This window comes from Varanus komodoensis, unplaced genomic scaffold (genome assembly GCF_004798865.1).
Source record: "Varanus komodoensis strain SLA01 unplaced genomic scaffold, ASM479886v1 scaffold4, whole genome shotgun sequence".
NCBI lineage: Eukaryota > Metazoa > Chordata > Lepidosauria > Squamata > Varanidae > Varanus > Varanus komodoensis.
This window is the reverse complement of record NW_025335941.1, coordinates 10,979,707-11,001,741: the sequence shown is the minus strand read 5'-3', so window position 1 is coordinate 11,001,741 and position 22,035 is coordinate 10,979,707. Positions and strand designations below refer to the sequence as shown.

Below are 22,035 nucleotides of genomic sequence, written 5' to 3'. Positions count from 1 at the left end.
TTACAGTGGCTTATACAGAGATGAATCACTTATTGATCTGTGAGGTTGTATGGATAAGTGGATCATGTAATAGGAAACCCAAACTCCCTTGCTGAAAAAAGCTTTTGAAAACTCAAAATCACAAAGCAACTGAGTGCTGACAAAAAGAGTGGTGAGAATTTCATGAGCATGGAAAGGATGCACATTTTTGTCTTTTAAAACAGAGTCCCTTGGAGTATGACATAGAAACTGCCCAGATTATTCAAGCAGTTAAGGAAAGAAATTTTATCATTCTGAGAAGCTACCGTAGGATTAATAATTCTGCTTCCTTTCTTGCTGACGTCCATGGTTTTGAAAAACTTGATTTTAGAAAATGAAGAAGCATATTAATCATGTTAAATGAAGGCAGGATACATTCCAGCTTGCTTGAATATAACACATATTGTGGTAGTACTGTGTGTATGGATACTCAATGAATCAGGGAAGAATAAATGTATCAGAACTACCCCAATACTTTATTTTCTTGTACTTGACAGACGAGTTTGTGTAAAATCATAATCCCTCACACTTTTTATTTAGCCTCCATACATGGACAAAGTCCCATGCTTCCACTTTTTTTAAAAAAAAGGCTAAAAAGGTTTTTAAAAAAAGGCTTAAAAGAAATTCCAATACAAGAGGAAAACAAGAGCACGTTTGCCTGCGAGATCCGCCCTCTGCCTCTCCTCAGCCAATCGAGCACGGGAGCGAGCAGTGGAAGAGCCAACGGGAGGCCGAGAGCGCGCCGCCTGTGTAATCAAGCAGCCGGTACCTACCGCGGCCCCATCTCCGCCTCTTTCCCCCCCCGCTTCCAATTTTTTGCAATCGTTTGAAGCCGCTTCTTGCTCCAGCTCCGGATCATCGTCAGGGCTGCTGCAGCTGCTCTGGACGTCCCTCGCCGGTGGTTCATTTCCTTTCTGATTTCCCCCGCTCTGCCCACCTCTTCTGCTGTTTCGATTGCAGCCTCGCGGGCACATGGCATGTCTGATGGCAGCTTTCTCAGTGGGCGCCGCTTTGGTAAGGGGATGCTCCTCGCATCTGCTCTTTGAGCCATCCGGACGTTGCCGCTGCTCAGCTGAACTAACTCTAGCGAGGATTCTTTCCTGCATATTATTTTCGGTTAGGCGGGAGCCAGCACGGGGCTGGAGAGCGGGGGAAAGGTTGCGATTCTTTGGACCACTATTATTATTAAGCGAAACTGGAGAGGAGATGGGGATGATTATAAATAATAATGATTGAGAATAATATAACAAAATTGAACAAGGAACTGAGATTTGGGAACCAAATGTGACAAGATACTTTCCTCCCTCGTCCCCACTCTCCAATGATAGAACTGTGTAACAGCAGTATGTCTATTTTCTTTTTCTTTCTTGTTTAATCATCTTGTTCCTCTGGTTTACTGCTCTGGTGTTCTGTTCTTTTTTTGTGCCGAAAATCAAACGGGAGCTAAGAGAAACCCTGTATGTTGAGGTCAGGCATAGCCCCTCTGTTTTGCAGAACGCGCTGAAAAGCGAAAGAGAAGCTACCAAGTCAAAAAGAGACGAATAAATAAAATTCTATCCAGAGGGGAGAGGAAAAAAAGAGCGACTTCTCGTCCTAAGTGATGGAGTCTGCACAAAGCTTGAGCCGGGGGTGGCCCGTTTAATCGGAGCTTTGCTGTGATGGATCAACCCTCACTTTAATTGGTTTTGTGTGTATGCGTGGCTATGTGCTGAATGGGAGAAAAGAGGGTGCATCTAGGTTTGTCTCGCTTTAATTAATCAGCCTTGATCTGGAGCGCATCAGCACCGAAATTCTTTTGGTAAGGGAATATGTGTTGTCTTTTGCTCCCTACATTGCTGCATTGCGAATGACACTGATTTTTCCTCTCTCTCTCTCTAAAATAAGAGGCATGGAAATGCTTTCTAGCGTAATAGTGTTTGTGTGCAATGTGTCCCCAACTGCGTCCTGACACGCGTTCCCTCTTCGGGGCTTTGCAACCCTCCAAAGTTTTGCAGGGCTGTAACTTATTGTGGTACGAATGTTGTCATCTTGTAGGTATAGACTGCTGAGAAACTGCGGGTTTGCGGCTATGTTTTTTCTTTGTTTTTTTCTCATTTACATCATCCTGGATTTGAAGTCAGCTGCACATAGCCGGGTTTGACCGAAAGTTACCTCTGCCTTGTGCTCATAAAAAAAGATGGAGCGAGGGGAGGGGGGGAATTAGATGGTTTTCTGAGCATGCTCAGACTTTCCCGACTGCATCCTAGGAATTGAAAACAGACTTACTGAGGTAAAGATAACCCTTCCAGCTCATTATATAATGGATTTGGTGTAAACTTGGCAAAAGGAGACAAAAAGATAGTTTTTCTTGAAAGTAACTTTTTGAGGCTGAAAGATGCACATTTTTCATAATCATTGTCATACAACTTTGCAATGGAATGTACTTATTGCTCAGCCTCTTGTTTTGTAACATGAGACAAATAATATTCTCATAGTGAAAATGCGATGAATCCACATGCTCCACTCTATAAGGAAATGGCATCTGCCATCAAGTGGAGCTAGCCTACATAAGCTGGGCTTTAGAATATAAGGCAACCTGTAACTCTTGAGTTGAGCTATCCATTTAAAAGCAAATATTCACCATTAAAGAATATCAAATGACTTGGCTCAGTCAGAGAGACAAATGTATTTGCATTACCTGCAAATGAGCCATTTGATTTTTCTTTCTGTCCCTGCTTCCCAAAATGCTAAATCTCCTGACTTGATCATGACCTTTGAAATTTCCTGGGATAAGATCAACCATTCTTTGGATTAGTACAAGTGCATTCCAAATAGATTGGGGAGGGGGTAGAAGAAGTTTCTAACAAATAGTCCTTAGACATACTGAGTATAGGGGTTCAGTATTGCAAGATTTTCTTTTGCAGCATCTGTTATTTTAAATAACTTTCTCAAGTCCGCTCAGTATCTTAACTTTTGTTACCACAATGGATATCTAAACAGGAGGGCAAATATCCACATCAAAGCTGACTGATCTTGAGCTAAGATATTATTATATTTTTAGAATTAATTATGAGTAGCCCAGTAGCTTGGATGTCTGTGTTATGGATATTTTAAAAACAGGATTTTTAAAAGCTGTATAATCCTGAGTATTCAAAAGCAATGGCACCCTGTTTTTGAACAGATCTTTCCTTTAAAAAAAACATCCCAGCTCACATGACTAGTGTTTGATGATTCCATACCCGGTCTGCTAAATTTGAGCCTTCTGTTATTTTAGAAGGAAAGCTTGTAAGACCACAGAATGTTCGATAGCCCGCTCTTATTTAGTGGGCAGAAACATTGATTAAGTTCATTTTTTAAAAAGTTCTGCCAGCCTGAGATTTTTATCTATTCAAATTATGCTTGTGTCAAAATGCTCAAGTAGCTGGCATGCTTTGTTGGACATCTGACCTACCTAGTTATTTCTGGGCATGAGTTAATAACTGGATTTGGAAAACTGAACTGATTTTCAATTACTGACCTGAATTTTGAATTCCATATTTGCATCTGCTTTTGAATTCTGTACTTGCTTAAAACTGTTTATGTAATTTAACCTTCTTAAATATGAATAAGTGATAGTGTCAACTGCAATCCAGTCTTGGAATCTGGAATTAATATAAAGAAAATAAATCAAGGTCACAAGGATCGTATGTTTTCACTCCCAGTTAATGCATCTAGAATATGCATAAGCCCCTGAAACGGTGGATGCATGTTGGCCTCCAGATCCTGGGTTGTTGACTCCATGTCAAGGCAGCCTGCCTTGTTTCCCTCCTTGCTTCACTTCTTCCTAAAAAATGGCACGTATGTGTGTTAGGAACAAATACTACGTCTTTTCCAGTTTACCAAAGCTTTTCAGTCTAGTTTTCTAGACAGCTTTCCAATTTGTCACATATCAATTGAATGGCTATTTATAAGCCTACTTTATGAACACATGGAAATGTGCACAGGCACATGGTCAATGTAGTCTCAAAAGCAGGGCACACATTCATATGCAGAACTGGAAACAAAGGGTGGAAAGTGCAGGGAAGCCAATTTTGGCTTAACATTAGGGGAAATTTACTATGAGTGAGAACTGTTTGGCATGGAGCGGATTGCCTTGGGAGGTGACAAATGTTCCTGTGCTGGAGGTATCTTAGTAGGCATCCTGGACAGCCATCCGTCAGGGATGGTGTGCTTGTACCCTGCAATACAGAGTCTATACTCAGGAGGAGACTGGGGTGGATGAAATCTAAGGCCCCTTCCAATTCCATGAAACTGTAAGGTGGAATGTCTGAGTCTTCCCAATGGCCCCTAAACTCTGTAGCTCCATGCTGACCTGAAGAACCTTCTGAAACAGAACAGTAGAGAGAAGGCTGTGGCGTTGGCAAAAGTTAGGTACCTGCTATGTGTAAGTGAAAGTGCTTCTGTTAGCACCCATTCAGCTCTGAGTTGACAGAGCTGAGCTGACAAACTGTGTAAACAAATGAGTTTCTAAAAATAGCACTGTGAGGTTGTGACACCAGTAGGTGACTGCTGCTTGTTCTTCCTGTTTTGCAACCCACCCTCGTCTCCCGAAGGACGTTTTTATGTACCAACTCACCCCAGCTTCACTTAATGCAGCTTCACTTAATGCAAACCTGCCAAAACAAGACACCAATTTCATTCTGAGTGAGGTGGAGCTAAGATGGAAAACAAATAGGTTGTGGAGGACAGCACTGGCAAAAGCAGTGGGTAGGTCTGGGCCTAGCCTGGAAAAGTGGTGGGTAGGTTCGGTCTGCCCTGAGATTAACTCCTGGGACTGGACTCGTCTACATACTGGAAGTCTAGCTGTCTGATTTACTTTAGGTTCCAGCCCTGTAGTTTCAGCCACTGACTTCAGCAGGGCTGTTGCAGAGATTTTTTGTTGCCTGATAGTGCCCTCTCCCATTCCATGTCTGAAAGCCAGCTGGAAGGGGAGATTAATGTGTTCAGCACTGACAGTGGGACAGCACCAGAATGCAGCAGCTACGTCAGGAGGTGCAGAGCACAGACACAAGTACCACCGATCTTTCCTCCAGCACCTTGCTGCCACCTCCCAGCATCTGCTCCTTGAGGTGGCTTTTGACTCTGCCTCTGCCATCTGGTCTGGGACTTCTGGAAGCCTGATCTTGAAATCATCTTGTACCTGGCCCTGGTCTTTGATCTAAGCAAGCTTATTTTCCAGTGATTTTTTTTTCTTCAGTTAATTGGTCTTTTTTCCAAGTAGGCGTTTAAGAGTCCAGTAAAAAAGAATTAAAGATAATGGGAATAGTCTCTACATCTATTTCCCATATAAGTGCACCATAATCATGCTAACACTGTGTGATCTAAACGAAGTCCCTTTGCTAAAAAACATTCCGTGTGCTAAGAGCTCTTTTGGAAATTAAATATATATAAATATGTGTGTGTGTATGTGTGTGTATGCAAATAGTCATTCAATTAAATGTTCCTGTAGTATCCCTTGGTTCATAGAACAAAACAAGAAAAGGGTAATGAATTCTGTGATGTATATAACCTTTGACAAAGTTCAGATAGAGGCACTTTGGGCAAAATATCTATTGTAATATCTGTATCTTTTGCATCTGGTCCACTCAGTGTGCTAAGAGTAACTCTTAACAATACATTTCATTCTCGGGAACAACCCAGACCTTTTCAAGAATATAATTTTGTGGACAGATACATAATCTGAATAACACATTTATGTATTTATTTTAACCTTTTTATACCAACTATGTTAGACATTATAATTCTGGGATCTGCTGCTGCCCTTTGTCTGGGTTACACATGAGGTGTGTTTGGATAAGCGACAACAAGGTTGTCCTCCACACTACTTCCCACCTTTTCTGCTGTGACTACAAAGTGTCCAGAAACTTTTGCTTTTTGTGATGTCTGACCCTAGACAAACTGTAGTTAGTCTTTCCTATAGATGGTATAAACAAGCCAACCTCAAGTCAGAGTTCATGAAGTTGGCTTGTTTGCACAATCAATAGTTAAGATTAACCATTGTTTAGGATTTATGTGGAATACTAAACTGTGGCTAGTATAAAATACAACCCTCTGTCACTCTATCAGTGAAGGGGAGCATTCAAGTCCATGCATCACAGGGACTCATTTTTGTAAAGGTGAATCATGGCAACACTATGTGATCAGACCATTGGGGAACCAGAGTGTTCCAAACAGTCCGAGAAGAAGATACATCTGTTGCATAAGAGAGCTCATCAGTGCAGCTTTTCTGGGAATAAAATTGGCCAATGCAATAGCCCTGCAACTGGCATAGATCAACCTTCCCAAACATGATGCCCTCCAGATGTTTTGGACATCCCCTCTGACCCAGCCAATAGCAAGTAATTTTCTTTCTTTTTCTCTCTCTCCTTTCTGCCATTACTGTGTGATAATGCACTGAAGCACAAGTTTAGTGAGTGTATTTTCCTAGGAGAGTTTGTGGGGAATATTCATTCTTCATTTTTCCTTTTGTATTCTAGAATGCCAGCAATTCTGCATTTGCTATGTCTGAGGCAAAGTCAGTATGCGTTTCAGTGGATGAGGTGCTCGCCAATGGCACAGACACACAGGATGTGCATTTGCTCAGTTGCCATTTAAAAAAGGTGGACAATGCTTTTACGGAGGCCCATCGCTTCTCCTACCTTCCCCGGAGACCAGCTGTGAACATTGAATTTAAAGAACTCTCCTACTCTGTCCAGGAAGGACCATGGTGGAGGAAGAAGGGTAAGTCAACAGTCCTCTGAGATGATCAATGAAAGCAAAATGGTAGCAAAGGCAGGAAATGTGATCTTCTGAGGTTAGAACAAAGGAACATTTTCTGTTGTGACTCAAATTGCAGGCGCAGAACCTCAAGCCTGACAGTCAGATCCAGCAGTCTTGTGTCCCAGTCCAGCCCTGGGGGATTCCCCAAATGGCCATGCCTCTTTTCTGCCTCCTTGCCCCCAAACCACTGATTTTGGTGTCTCTTGGCTTTTGGGCAGTCTCACCCATTCTAATAGGATAAAATGCATCTCTTGAGGCTTAGGTACTGGCAGTCAAAGCTTTAAGCTTAAAATATGCTGACCTTATCACTTTTCTCTCCAGCGTCATCTACTACTGGAATCCCACCTCACCCTACTCCACCAAAGCTTCCTCTGAAACAGAATTCTGTCCTTAGCCCAAAATAGGTTCTACAAATGTTGGTTTTACTGAGGCATTGCATTGTGGTAGCCCTCTCCTGCCATGTGGTGCTCTCTATCTCTTTACATATTTGAGTAAAGAAATAATAGCTAGCTGACTATTGAATCTAAGTCAGTGTTTTTAAGAAGGACCAATGGGCAAGTTGTACCCCTCCTCCATGGTAGCTCACGCTTGATCACAGTCCTTGATGAATATTAATCTCATTTCCTAGAGCAGGTTAAGCCTAGGACAGAATTCAGCTCTGAATGGTGGAGAGAACTCACTGTGTAAGGTACTTTCAGATAGCTCTGAAATGGAAGAATCAATAAGATAAAGGAAATTGCTCAGTCCATTATCACTGAATGTTAGAAGTGGTCCTCAGACAGCCGATGGATAGTAGCTGCACTTCCAAGTAAATGTTTGCAGTGGAAAAACAACCTGAGCAATTGCAGCTAGGAGTGGCCAGCTTCCTGAGATTAAGGCTGCTTCCACACAGGTGAGGAAACCAAACAAGCCAATCATTCTTCCTTTCTCAACTGTGGGTGACATTCTCTCTCTCCTTTAAAAAAAAAAATAGTTGCAAAATGTGTTAGAGATTAATTAAACCATTGACTGAAAAAGCACCATAATGGGATTATAAAATGTCACCCACTTCAAAGTGAATGGGTGCTGAATTATGAAAGGCTCATTTCTCTGCTTCAGCACCACCCACACTGTAGCCACATCCTTTGATAAAATGCAGTGCTAAAGGCATTTACAATTGTGGAGATTGTCCTTCCTTCCTACGGGGAAAATGATTTCTTGTGGTCTGAGAAGACAAAGGGCATACAAAGGTGATAATTAGATGACAGTGTGGACCCATAAAAAACAAGTGATGAAAGCATGGCAATTCCGTACTGAATTCCTGAGTGTGGATCCAAACGAAGTCTTGATGTACCAGAAATATCTGTGACATTGTTTAAAAGAATTAATATGTACCTGATAGCATAGTACTACTAAGGCTTAGAGTGGGCTCTTATACAGGAACCACTTGTTCCCAATGAAATCTTGTGCAATGACAGGAACTGATTTGGAATATCAACTGGTGGTTGACTCTTCTTCAGTGTGCTGAATTCATACAGCCCTTGCAAATGCAATACAGCTTTACATCTTTGGATTTACACTCAGATCTTCCCCTATGAGATATTTCTTAAACTGGTTGTTTATAGAATTACATTCAGAACTGTTGAATGCTGTATACTTGGATCAAGTTTGCTTCTTAGTAAAGGAATCAAGGAGACATACATTTCATGAGACCGAAATTACTGCTGCTTTGGGCAGTTTGAATTCCTGTACCTCTCACTGGTAACAAACTGCTGTACTAGGGGGAACACAAGTTTGGTCTACTGTAGTTACATTTATATTCCTTGGTTAAGCAGCATATGTTACTCTTATTATTACTATGATGACTACTACTATTTCATTTCTATACCACCCTACAGCAAAAGCTATCTGGGCAGTTTACATAGTCCATTAAAACAGATATGCTAAAAATACAATCAAAATATCAGAAAAATCAGAAACAATGTTTTTAAAAGATAAAAACACATGATAAAAACAGACAACAGGAATAACAAAAGAGTGACTCAGAGAAATAGCTAGCGATCCCCCTCAAGCTACTGGGTGGCTGAATAAGTCTTTAAAAGCCCCAGAAAAGAGGGCTGTCTTAACCTGCTACTGAAAAGATGATGGATGTGGTACCTGCACTAGGGAGATCATTCCATAGATGGGGGTCACCACTGAGAAAGCCCTTCCCCTTGTTGCCATCTATGTGATATAGGAATGCCCCATGTGATCCTATATTCAAAGCAACTTCTTTACAAGTGATTTGCTGCCATTATAGAAGTTTTGAAGAATCTGTTTTATGACAGACATTAGATGATTTTTCCTTCTTGGACTTTTTGTTGTCTAAAGTGCATAGTATTCATACTAACTGAAATGCTAGAGGTGGTGGCAAACCTGTACTTAGTAGGGCCAAAGCAAAGTGTCAGAAATTAGTATAAAACATATCTTGTTGCCAAGAAAGAAAATGTGTCATGAACCTGAAATCAAAAGAAAATATAGCTCAGCTGTGGATATTTGAGTGAAAATGCAGTTGGATAATCCAGCTCAACATGTTTTATTTTGCCAGAGCAAATGTCTCATTCCAAATGTAAAGCTGCATGTGAGAAGTCCTATCTTTGCTATTTCAGAAATACAATATAGATCATCCGCTCCTTATTCTTGTGTCTCTGTGTCCTTTTATGGGATGTGATATGCTGAATTCGGAGTTCCTCACTTGGCAGAATGTTTCTTCTTAGCAATTTATGGAAAAGTTGTATTTAAGACGAAAAGGTTTTTGCTTCCATATAGCCTAAGGTGCCTGATCCTGTTGAATATTGGAGGCTAAACAGGGTTGGGCCAGGTTGAAATCTGGATGGGTGACTTGAATCCTGCACTGAGCAGGAGGTTGGGCCTAATGACCTGCTAAGCCCCATCCAACTGTATGGTTCTAGGGTAACATCTAATAATGATGGTTATTGGATTTCCAAAGATCGATTGAAAAAGCAGAGCCATGTTGGCTTTAAACTTCAAAAGCCTGGCAATGTCTTAATCTGGGAAGCCTGCAGTAGTTATGAAGGAACAGGGATTACAAATGTTAGGCAAAAAATTAGGAGCACCTGAAATCAAGCTTGAACAGTAGAAAGAGTCCATAGGAACCCTTATTTTATCAGTTACCCAGAATACATATTTTCAATCCATCCAAAAGGAGACCAAATGACTTTTGGAAACCTTTTTATCTAACTGTTGTCTATGGCTGCATTCCTATGTGCACTTACCTGGGAGTGAGCCCATTTAAACTCATTGAGACTTACAGCACAATTCCATGCAAGTCCCTTTAGAAAAATGTGTACCATAGAAGTGACCAGTTATTTGTGAGACTTACACACAGGAGTGAACAGATCTGAGCAAGATGGATAGAAAGCATCACACTGGGCCAGTGTTCCCCAGTCATCAGCCACATCCAGCATGGCCAGTGATTAGGGATGATGGGAGTTGTAACTGGTGGGTATCAGGTTTGGGAATGTTGCATTGGGCTAAGGACGTGTCCTCCTTGGGTCTCCACATTTGACTCTAGTTTTGCAAAACAGCAAATTTATTTCTAGAACTACTAGGGACTGAAGAATGGAGAGGGTAACTTCAGATAGTCCAGAAAGAGGTTAATCTGGCCTTTGCTAAAACAGTTTGCAAATTGTGTTTGGTAGTGAAACTGCTCTAACCCACAAAGGATTAGAATTCAGTAATTGTCACCTACAGCTCTTAAAGACTTTAATATGACTAAAAGTGCCAGCCAGACATCTAAAGATCTAGCTAGAAGCCACAGCTCATTCACCTTCTTTTTAAGTCTGGAAGAAGCACATAAAACCTTTCTAGAATTGCACTCTGTCTGTCTTCACTCCATGTTAAATGCTCCCCCTGGAGACTTTTGGCATGGGCTATTCATCCATGATGTTCGCCTGAAAGAGGACAAGAATGGAGGGCTGTTTTCTGAATGGTGCCTAATTTAGAACCTCTAACAAGACACACCTGGCTCAAAGTGAGCTAGGGTGGCTTCTCCATACAGGGATGAAGCTGGGAGAACATTTCTTCTATCTTGTCTCTAATCTAAGATCTGCATCAAAATGCACAGGTTTTAGCAATATTGAATTGTGTGCTTATCCTTGGCCAACACTTGACAACTGGCCATTTTGGCAGAAACCATTCTGAATCACCACAGATATAAAGTGGAAGAGAATATTCAGAGGGTATTTCTGTATTTTGAGGTGAGCAGAGTGCTATGTGTCCTTCATAGAGGGAAGATGATTTCCAGCAGCAAACGTTTCTGTAAAGTAAATCAACCTGGAAGTAAACAAAATGTAACTCTGGAGTGTAGTGCCACATATTTGAATGAAGTCATTGCATTTCCACATGGGTTTGCCTTCTATTGTACAAGCTATTGTGGCTGCGTATTACCACTTGAGTGTCTGATACTGTTACAGTCATACTTATAAAGCAGTCCTTTTGACCTAAACTGCCTATTTTCAATGTGTAGTTGTTAGTGTTTGCCTTAAAGCACGATGAACAATTTTTCTGTTGACTCACCACCTGCAGCTTTGTGGGAAACAGTCACAAAAATTATCTATAATTTATTAAAAGGTCATCTCCCCTCTTTTCAAACATGACTAGTTAGCGGAAGCTCAGCATACTGGATGGGTGGTTTATTGGGTGTTTTGAAGTTCACTTTGCCAAAATGGTGATAAGAATTCTTTTGTCAAAAAAATGTAAATCGTCAAAATCAGTTTTATAACAAGCCCATCTGTGTGTCTATGCATTTTGTGTTGAGCTGGTTGAGTATGTTAGCTAAACTAATGTGCATCAAAAGTCCTTTGTTTGAATCTTGCCACTGCCATAAACTTTCTAGGTGTCCTTAGGAAAGCCACTGAGCCTCAGTTCTCTCCTTTTCAATATTATTATAATATTGCAATAATAACATTACTGACTTATAATGCAGCTTTTTCCAATCTGGTACTGGCATGATGGTTTGGAATACAACTTCCAGCATTTCTGACCATTAGGCATGCTGGCTGGGGATGAAGGGAAGTGAGGTCCAAAATATCTGGAGAGCATCAGGTTGGAGAAGGCTATACTACAGAGTCGTTAAGCATTAGTGTTTTGTTCTGATCTTTTAAACTAGGACAGTCTAGAACCAAATGAATTTCTCATCCAACCTTACTTACCAATGTTAGAGCAAATACTAAAACTTCATATCTGTCAGCACCAAGAATTATTGCAGGCAACGAATGAATACAGTCAACTTTTTATTGACAAATAATATAATGACCTGGATAAACCTCATCTATTTACCCCAAATCAAGAAGCATGTCCTACCAGGAAATTCTTGTGTGAAAGCTCCATTGAAATGAATGGGAGCTGCATAAAAAAAACCAGTGCAAGTTTCTACAAATTCCACTTATTTAAATGGGCTTGCCCTAAAGAACTGTCTGGCTGTTCAGTCCGTTAATCTTTTGCTTGTGTCTCATCCTCATGCAATAAGCATAATTGCACATTCTTCTTTCTAACAGAGGAAAAGTTTATCTCTACTAACTTCAGTTGGAGTCATAAATACTTTTCCTATCTTTGTTCATTATCTGACTTCTTCAGATATAGGCAAAGAAGCAGAATAACACCCATCTGACAAGATGATAATATATTGTCACCTTATCACTTCTGTATACACAACATGTGGAATAAGAACAAAGTCTTTTCATCTTGGAGATCAAGTGTTAACAGAAGCAAACCTACATCACTTTAGCGATCTATGTAAAAATATGGACTCAGAGGTAGCTATGTCTTGAATAGAAACTCAGTGGCCAGATGGGGACTTTCTAGGCACCCCATATCAAATTGTATCTGTTGTAGTATGTCTATGACTCATATTTAATGAACAAAATCAAAGCAGTCGGCTGTGTTTATGGGCTATGCTATATAAGCATTTCAAAGCTTTTCCAGAAGTCAACATGTTAGCAGAATGTTTGATATTTTGGAGATGGGTGGGATCAACAAAAACTTTAACTGGTTTAAATGTTCTATTCAATGCTTTCCTTAAATAAGTTTTATTCAAATACATATACTGTATATATTTTAAGACATTGGTTCAATTCCTTACATTGCTTACATTTTTAGGAGGAAAAGGAACTAATGCGCTAATCTTGGCATACCATAAGAGTGATACAAATGTTTCCCAGTCATTTGAAAAATGGTGATCACAACAAATTCAATGCTCAATGAAAATAGCATTGTATCCATTCACTACATTATGAAACACTGGGTTGTAGCCAATGTTAGTTCTACTAAGAGGAGACCCGTTAAAATGTTGGAGGAGTTAGATATAATTCTGGATGTAAGTCATTGGATACTACCTGATGGGTATTAGAAATGGATTTTCTGTTCCATGAAAAAAAATAGAGCAGTGGAAGGTTTTCCACTCAACATCACTGGTACATCGTCACTTAGAAACTGGCCATTGGTATTCACTCGCACTTTGCTATATATAAAGAGGAATATAAATCAGGTACCTGCCTAGAGGGCTCCCATGTTTGATTTCAGACGGGGAGTACAAATGGTGCAGAGGTACATTCATTGCCAAAGAATCACTCAGATAGGTAGAAAATACCATCAAAGAATTCAGCACAGTAGGTTCATAGGGAAATAGGCCAAAGTTTTTTCTGATGGTACTCAATTTGTGAAGGAAAGTCTGCAATTGTATCTATTGCATTCTTTAGTAATGAAATTAATGGTACCATAGATCCATCTGTTTGGCAGGCCATTTCCATCAAGTTTTTCAAGAGGAATTTTGCTATCGGGGTAGAATCTTATACCTGGGACTAAGCCTTTGAAGCCAACAGGACTTACTTCAGAGAATACATGCCTAGGATTGTTCTTTTAGAAATGGTCTGCAGAATGCTTCTGTCATAATCCATTCCTGTGTTTTCTAGGCAAGTCCCACTGAAGTAGGAATTCATAGCCGTCTTGCATGTATTCCATTAGTTCTAAAAATGCCAATTGGAGATGGCGTTTATGAACATTAATTGCTCTATTCCTTCATTGTGCACTACCATCAGAAAATTGTTCTGATGCATTTGTCTTGCTTTTTAGTTTATTAGGAAAGATAGGTATTATGTACATTTTTCTAAAAAAAAAAAAAAGAGCAGAGGGCTAGGTTTCACCACTTGTTGCATATCTGATATGAAAGTGCACACATTTTGGTTGGCTATTTTAACTCTTAAACTTCTTAAAAATCAAAGTTTGAGATACATTTCACCAGACAATAGACCTCTGCTGTTTAGCTAAAATATTTTAAGCCTGAAAATGATGCTTAAAAATTGGTGGGAAGAATAGATTTCATGATGGATTACATCCACTGTTGTCAAAATTACAAAATCTGGTATAAGTGTACCATGTTTCTCTGTTTTAAAAATATTTTTGAGCTACTGTTACAAATTTATTCTTACATGCTCAATTAAACAAGCAGATATTTTGTTCTGTATTGGTTCCTGTAAGATTCTGTATTCTGAGCCTTTTAAAGATGCAAATGATCAAAAATAGGATTTGTTCTTTATTATTTGCTAATCCTGGTTAGAGGAGTCAAGAAAAGCCTGTCCTTATCATAGCAGGTACACTGCGGCATGTAGCAGCTCTCCTTTTCACGCTCGGTTACTGTCGGTCATTGCACGATAGTAACCTCAGGCTCTGATGCTCAAGCAATGACGAAGCAGCTACTGATTGGGCGCACTATGTCTGTCGCTAAGATGATAAAGGAAAAGAATGTGCATACTAGGGACCAAAAGCATTGCTCGGGGATGATACATCATTCTATCCTGTAAAACATTTGGATTTCATAGTTTGTACTCACCCTGGAGGTTGCACTTTCTAACAGAACAAATGTATTTCCATCCTGGCTAACAAAACCATTAACCACTTTTAGAAAAGGGAAATAGCTAGCTAGTCTGAGCTAACTGCAGGAAGTATAAACGCCATTGGGGGAACATATTTTTAAAGAAATCCTTTCTAAATTGAACGTGAATGAATCAAGTTTTGCTGGCACTAAGTAAAATAATGCAGACCTACCCTTGTAATCTATAGAAATATTTTTCTTTGTTAAAATGTTGCACGGTATTATAGCATGCAAATTGTACAAACAGAAGTAATTAAGTCAGTAACTTCATTACAATATGATATTAATGAAGCAAAACTTGTGGCAATGCTCCTCTCCCTAAAAACAAAGAAAAATCCACCAAAACCTACTTTTAAAAATGATCTCATTATGAATAGTATATCCTTATGATGCCTAGAAAATCTAACAATGAAGTAATACATTGCAACATCTGGATGAAACAATTCTAGTTCACTTGCCTACTCATGCTGTGCACTGTGCCGAAGTGCACCAAAAGAAATCGCAGGCCTCAAGCAACACAACTGATGTACCCTGGCCTGATTTACACGCATTGGAATGGTGAGAATGTAGGCTGGCAAGTCCTATGCAGAGTTTGGTGGGGGGAGAAATAGCCACGTGATTGTTTTTTTTTATGCAGCTGGCACAGATTAGTTCCCTAGTGCCCCCTCAACTCACTTTGGCAGATTTGTGACACTCTGATGTACTTGGGCTCGGGGAGGGAGAGCTGGGTATGCAGCCATGCAGGTTAAAGGGCAATCTCCATGCCTGAGCTCCTGCAGAATCACAGTCCCCCTGCCCTCGGCCCCAGTGAGCAAAAAGGGCAGTGAAGCAAGGCAAAAGTCACCTGTAGAAGGCAAGCTCTGTTTGTGAAGGCAGAGGGCTGGTTTAGGTGCTTCCAAGATCTAAATCTCCACTGATGTTCCAGGCCCTCCTGTAAGAGCCTGCAGCTCTGAGCTGGCTGGTACTAGTGCAAAACTTGTTCTCCTCAACTTCTCATTCCTTGCCTTAGGGACAATTTCTCTGCTTTGAGCAATCATAGTCTGCACTTGTGCTCCAGCTCTTCCCCCATCCTGACCAGAGAGGCTGACCATTTCTGCAAACTTGGTGCTTTCCTTCTCATCTTTGGTCAGCACTGAAACATGCAGCTATGCTGCCTGGCTTCCCCATTTCCCAGGGTCTGCTTTTCTAATGATTTACATGTCTGCAAACTGTTGACACCTCTCTGGGTGATGGTCTTATGGCTACATGAGCATTGCTTTATGCAGCCTGAATGCTACAAATAGAGGGAATGATCTGCCTCCACTCAACTACAATCAGATCAAAAATACATAGAAGACAGTTCACAGAGAAGAGGCTCCACATAAATTATGCCTCCATGAGCAAAGACTGTTGTTCATAAGGAAGGGCTCTGAGTTCCTTCCTTAAAGAAGCACTTAAATACATTTGAGGGATCTTCCATCCTGTTGTCCTGCCCGAAATGATGACACTAGACTCTAACCTGGCACAATGAAGTTTCATAAACTACAGCCCAAACATACGTACAGTAGAAACAAATGAGAGCAGACATTAAGACTTTTCTTGGCAATGACCTGTGGGTGAAATAAATTTTATCGTACAGCTCACAGAGACCATTAATGCATTAAACTGGAGATCTGACCTATTAAGAGCTGACCTGTTTGTTGTCCTAGTAGATTCTAAACTTTTCCCACTCCTGCAAACTAATCTATATTTTTCTCTTTCCTCTATGTGAATAAAGTGAATCTTCCTCACTGCTTCATCCCATAATTTGACTAGTCATTTGTTATTCTAAGAAGGGTTGTGTTCTTTCATACAATTTCAGAATATATCAAAAGGGTAAGTTAAGACCCCATGTTGTCCATGGGGTCGCGATGGGTCGGACATGACTTCACAACTTACAACAACAAAGGATAACTAGAAACAAAAGTAATAGCATGTTTGCTATTTTACTATGCTTCAGTGCAGCAATTGCTAGATACCCAAGTATCTGTATTTAAAAATAACAGCAATCAGAAAGAAAGCAACATTTGCCTCCTTTCAGAGTTTTTGCCTTTTGTCTGACTATTCAAGGAAATGACTGAGAAAAGTTTGAGTCATAATACAGCACAGGTGAAATAAGCATCCTGAAATGCTCAGTGTGGTGTCATTATCTGAGTGTCTTGATAAAACAGAATGTTTGTTTGTGTTGCTTCCCATAGCACAGGGGTTGCTTTCCCCGACTGGGCACCTTTCAGATATATTGTACTAAAACTCCCATCATTCCCAGAATTAATATACTGCATGAAAGAAGTGAATATGTTTCCACTTGTGGTGAGATATAAAACACAGGGCCAGCATGGATTTATATATTTATTGAACATTGTGCTATGGTTGCTTTTAAAGGTGGAACCATGGCTGTGGTCTCTAACTTTTCAGACTTTTGATATAGGATCTGTGGGAAAGGCTTATGGCTTTCTCTCAGGTTACTTATTTTCCGTAAATCTAGACTGCTTTTCAATTTAAATTGAAGTTAAAATGGTTGCAGATCTTTTTCTACGGTTGCCTGTCTAAGTTCAGCTACAGTGAAGAATTAATCTATGGAATCAGAGAGATATTCAGCCCCATGGTTCTCATGCACTAGTATAGAGCTAATGCTACACTATAAGCATTTTCCTAAGAGCAATACTGGCTGGGAGCATGAAAAATGGCACCCTCTTGGGCATACTGTGACCTGAATTAAGTCAGACAAGAACACTGTTGTACTTTCCTAACATATTTACAAAGTTTATGCAATAATACAAAATCCTTTGTTGGTTTAGATCAAGAGTAGGTGACCTGGTGCAGTGCAGATACTTTGGACCCCAACTCTGATAATCCTCTCCATTTGTCATGTTGCCTAGGGCTTATGGGACCTGTACTCCAAAACATCTGGGGGAGTCTAGGTTGCCTACCTCTGGATTAGTTGATTCAGATGGCTCCACTTACTGGACGAACAGAAATGGGGATATAGATACATCTGCTGAAAGCAGACATTGTGTAGGAACATACCCAGAAGGATCCACTGCAGAGAGGCTCCCTCCCGTGCATCAACAGTGGACAGGTGGTGCTTATCACTGGGGTATGGGGAGCTTGAGTTGGTGCCTGACAAAGGAAACCAGAGCATGCTTCCCACAAACAGCAAGCAGGCGAAAGGCTGCATCAGTGGACAGACCAGTGGCTGGTAAACTTCAGGCTTCAATGTCCAGACAATGCCCAAGTGGGCTAGGGGAAAAACCCACTGATTGGATCCACACATAGTTGTACTTCAAGTAAACCCATTGCAATCAATGGGATTCAATTCAGCCACAACCTCTTTGAGCCTCATTATTTGCTCTAAGAATGTGTCTTATGGAAGTATCTGGAATCGGGAAGTATCAGTTTCCTTTGCTTTTTATCCCTGATACTAATTCTAAAGAGCAAACCGAGTTGCATTTTTTTTCAAAAACCAACTCCTGTCCTACTTAAATGTTTTCCAGTTGTGAACATGTATAAATACACCACATTGAGATCATTCAGTGCAATTAATTACAGGGTCCATCTTGCAAACTGGGAAGCAGATTTTCCAATGAGAGTTAAGTAAAATAATCTACCAGGATAGTTTAAGAGGCCAGCGTGAGTCTTCCCAGATTTAACCTAAGCTAACCTGACCTTGATGGAACCCTACCTAGTAATGTGGAATCCCAGCAGTGCGCTTGTGCCCATGTGGAGAATTCATCAGTATTGTCTAAGAGAGACTTGCAGGAATTTTTATTTTCCAATGTAACTTTGTTCCTGTGTTTCAGCTGAATTCAGGAAGAATTTCAGTTTCCTAGGAATTGTCTGATTCTTTTTTGTCTACTTGCTTATCCTGTATTATTACGTGAAAAGCAAAGAGGACAGAGAACATGAAGACAAACTCAGTGCCTTCTCCAGAAAGGATGCAAAATTATTTTCTACGGTATAGTTTCTTTTGAACAAGAGAATTCATAATTTCACTTGCCAGAGTCTTCAGAAATTAATTGACAACACGAGTATGAGCAAAAATTTAATAGACTGTGTTATGGAGATTCCGGCTATTCCCAAAATAGGAAAGGTTTTTGTTTAAAGAGTTAGGTGCCATGCTTTGGAAGGATGTTTGACTTATACTTGCTTGTGCAAAAAAATCCTGGTTTTTACCAGGAAAATTGCTGGAATTCATGGTGTGTGAAATAAAATGGGAATTACACTGGCACAATATTAAATCATATATACCACAACAAAATGCTCCAGTATGCCCATTTTCCCATATTTTCCTAGGCGGCTTGTGCCTTCTTCAAGGTTCGTGATTCTTTTCTAGAGTGCTTTGTTCTTTGCCATAGTACCACCCCCTTTTCCCCCTTTCCCTGGCTGGATATTGTATTGTGGAGTCTGAGAAATGAAAGAGTCTATGTGTTTTGCTTCTAGTTTGAATTTTGGGGTGGTGATGGGGCTGAATTGTTGTTGGCATGGTTGTTGTTGTTGGCTGGCTTTTGTGGGGGGGGTCATCTGAAGAGAAGTGAAATTAGAATTTGAATGCATATACATTTGCATGCATTCCTTTTGCACCTTTTCAAGGAAATGGGCCCACTTCTTTATTTCAGCATTTACCTTTTTAGCACTCAAAACAGATATAAATAAATAAGCAGATAAAAATCAGATTTTATTTATCTAGGTCATTGTATAGACTGCATAAACAGAGCATGTTTTTCTGTATGTGTATTGACTGAATTATTTACCCTTTTACTGTATTATTTATTTAGGAGACTTCTATGCCGCCCCATTTGCTGAAGCCTCGGGGCGGCTCACATCCATAAATAAACTTCCATAGAATAATATAAATTAACAGTATAAAATAAGTTGCCCTGGCCAAAGAATAAAATAAATAAATACTATTAACTGTTAAAATGACATTTGAATAAAAAGGTCTTTGCCTGGCGCTGAAAAACAAATAACGACGGCACCAGGCGGACCTCTCTGGGGAGCGCATTCCATAGATTGGGCGTCACCACAGAGAAAGCCCTCCTCCGAGTACTCACCCTCCTAATTTCCTTCACGGAGGGTTCCCGGAGAAGGGCCTCTCCCGCAGATCTCAAGGGGCAGGCGGGCATATATGGACGTAAGCGCTCCTTCAGGTAACCAAGACCCAAGCCGTTTAGGGCTTTATAGGTCATCACCAACACCTTGAATTGGGCCCAGACTTCAATGGGAAAGCCAGTGAAGCTGATGGAGGACTGGAGTCGTGTGAACATAACACCCAGTCCCCGTCAGCAGCCTGGTAGCTGTATTTTGAACCAATTGAAGTATCCGGACCGTCTTCAAGGGTAGCCGCACGTAGAGCGCGTTATAGAAGTCCAGTCGGGAAGTCACCAACGTGTGTGTGACTGTCGCCAGGTAGTCGTTCTTCAGGTAGGGGCGCAGCTGATGGATCAGCCAAAGCTGAAAAAAAGCGCTCCTCGCCACTGCTGTCACCTGAGCTTCCAGTGAAAGCTCTGGGTCAAGGAGCACTCCCAAGCTGCGAACCTTGTCCCTAAGAGGGAGTGCAACCCCATTCAGGACTAGGTTCAATTCACCCTCCCCAAAGCCTGATCCGCCAACCAACAGGACCTCCGTCTTGTCTGGATTGAGCTTCAGTTTATTGGCCCTCATCCAGCCCATTACCTCGGCCAGGCACTGGTTCAGCACAGCCACTGCCTCACCTGGATTGGTGGAAAATGAGAGGTAGAGCTGGGTATCATCAGCGTACTGATGATTCCGCAGCCCGCACCTCCTGATAACCTCTTCCAGCAGTTTCATGTAGATGTTAAATAGCAAAGGGGACAAAATGGACCCCTGCGGTACTCCATGGCATAGCTGCCATGGTGCAGAGCCATAGTCCCCCAGCACCACCTTCTGGAATCAGCCATTGAGATAGGAGCGGAACCATTGCAAAGCAGTGCCTCCGACCCCCAATCCCGCTAGCCTATCCAGAAGGATACCATGGTCGCTGGTATTGAAAGCCACTGAGAGGTCCAGAAGAACCAACAGGGACGCACTCCCCCTGTGCTTCTCCCTGCCCAGGTCATCATACAGGGTGACCAAGGCAGATTCAGTACCGTACCTGGGTGTGAAGCCGGACTGAAATGGGTCCAGATAATCAACTTCATCCAAGAGTGCTTGAAGTTGTCCCGCCACCACACGCTCCAACACCTTGCCCAGAAACGGGATGCTGGCCACTGGTCTATAATTAGTGGCCGTCTCTGGATCCAGTGACGCTTTCTTCAGGACTGGTCAGACTACCGCCTCCTTTAAAGGGGCAGGTACCCAACCCTCCCTCAGAGCAGCGTTAACCACTTCCAAGATCCAGATCCCAATCCCGTGCTTGGCATTGTTTATTAACCAAGATGGGCAAGGGTCCAATAGGCAAGTGCTGGGACGTACTCGTCCAAGCACCTTGTCCACATCATCAGGCCGCAATAACTGAAATTCAGCCATTAATTTGGGACCAGACGGCGACGTTGGTATCTCCCCAGAAGCCTCTGAATCAGTAGTAGAGTCTAGCTCGTGACAAATCTGAGCAATTTTCTCCCTGAAATGCTTGGCAAAGTCGTCACAGTGGGCCTTCGAGGGTGGAACCAGATCTTTCTTAGGGGCCAGGGCGAACCAGGCCTTGTACCACTCGAAAAAGCTCCGCCAGATGGAAATGTATGTAATTGCAAGATTCAGAACTTTGCACATTGATTTTTTAGCTATAATCAGTGCTTTTTTGTCATAGAATGCACTGGAACGGAGTTCTGCCACCTTTTTTCAATGAATTTTCCAAGTTTTAAAAGTAACTTTTGAAAATTTGATGTTTGGCCCACGTGGATTCGAATCGCCCTGTTGAGTGTAGCAGGTTGGCAGCAAAATCATTAAAACGGTGCATGCGGGCTGCTTGTGTGTCGAGTTCGATGCATGCATACTTTGTCCGCGCTGGTTGTGATGGCGCTGCTCGGCTTGTGGTGCTGCTCGGCTTGTGGCTGGTCGTGTGGTCGTGTGCTGAGTGCTTACTGAGGGCGGCTACCATTATGTTTCGTTACACAACTGATGTGTGTGGGTGTGTGTACAGTGATTGACTATGTGCAAAAGGTAAATACTTTCATGAGTTCTGGCACCTTTTTTCTTACAAAATAAGCACTGGCTGTAATTAATCCAAAATACTGAATATAGTTCCTCTAGGTTTCTGTGAAACAAAAGGTCCAGTATGACTATAGTTGCTCAGTTTTGAAAGTCCAAACTGTGGGAACAGTAAGAAGCAACCTCCTGAAGCCCACTTAATGCAA

The 22,035-nt window shown here is 41.3% G+C and overlaps 1 protein-coding gene across 1 annotated transcript in view; it reads left to right on the top strand.

Moving 5' to 3' along the window:
- Positions 1 to 909: 909 nt before the first annotated feature.
- Positions 910 to 22,035, top strand: part of ABCG1 (ATP binding cassette subfamily G member 1) — a 55,576-nt gene continuing 34,450 nt past the window's right edge. Inside the window, exons 1-2 of the mRNA XM_044442455.1 lie at positions 910 to 1,032; positions 6,513 to 6,756. Of these exons, the coding sequence (XP_044298390.1) occupies positions 991 to 1,032; positions 6,513 to 6,756 (286 nt within the window). The 5' untranslated portion in view covers positions 910 to 990. The remainder of the gene's footprint in view (positions 1,033 to 6,512; positions 6,757 to 22,035) is intronic.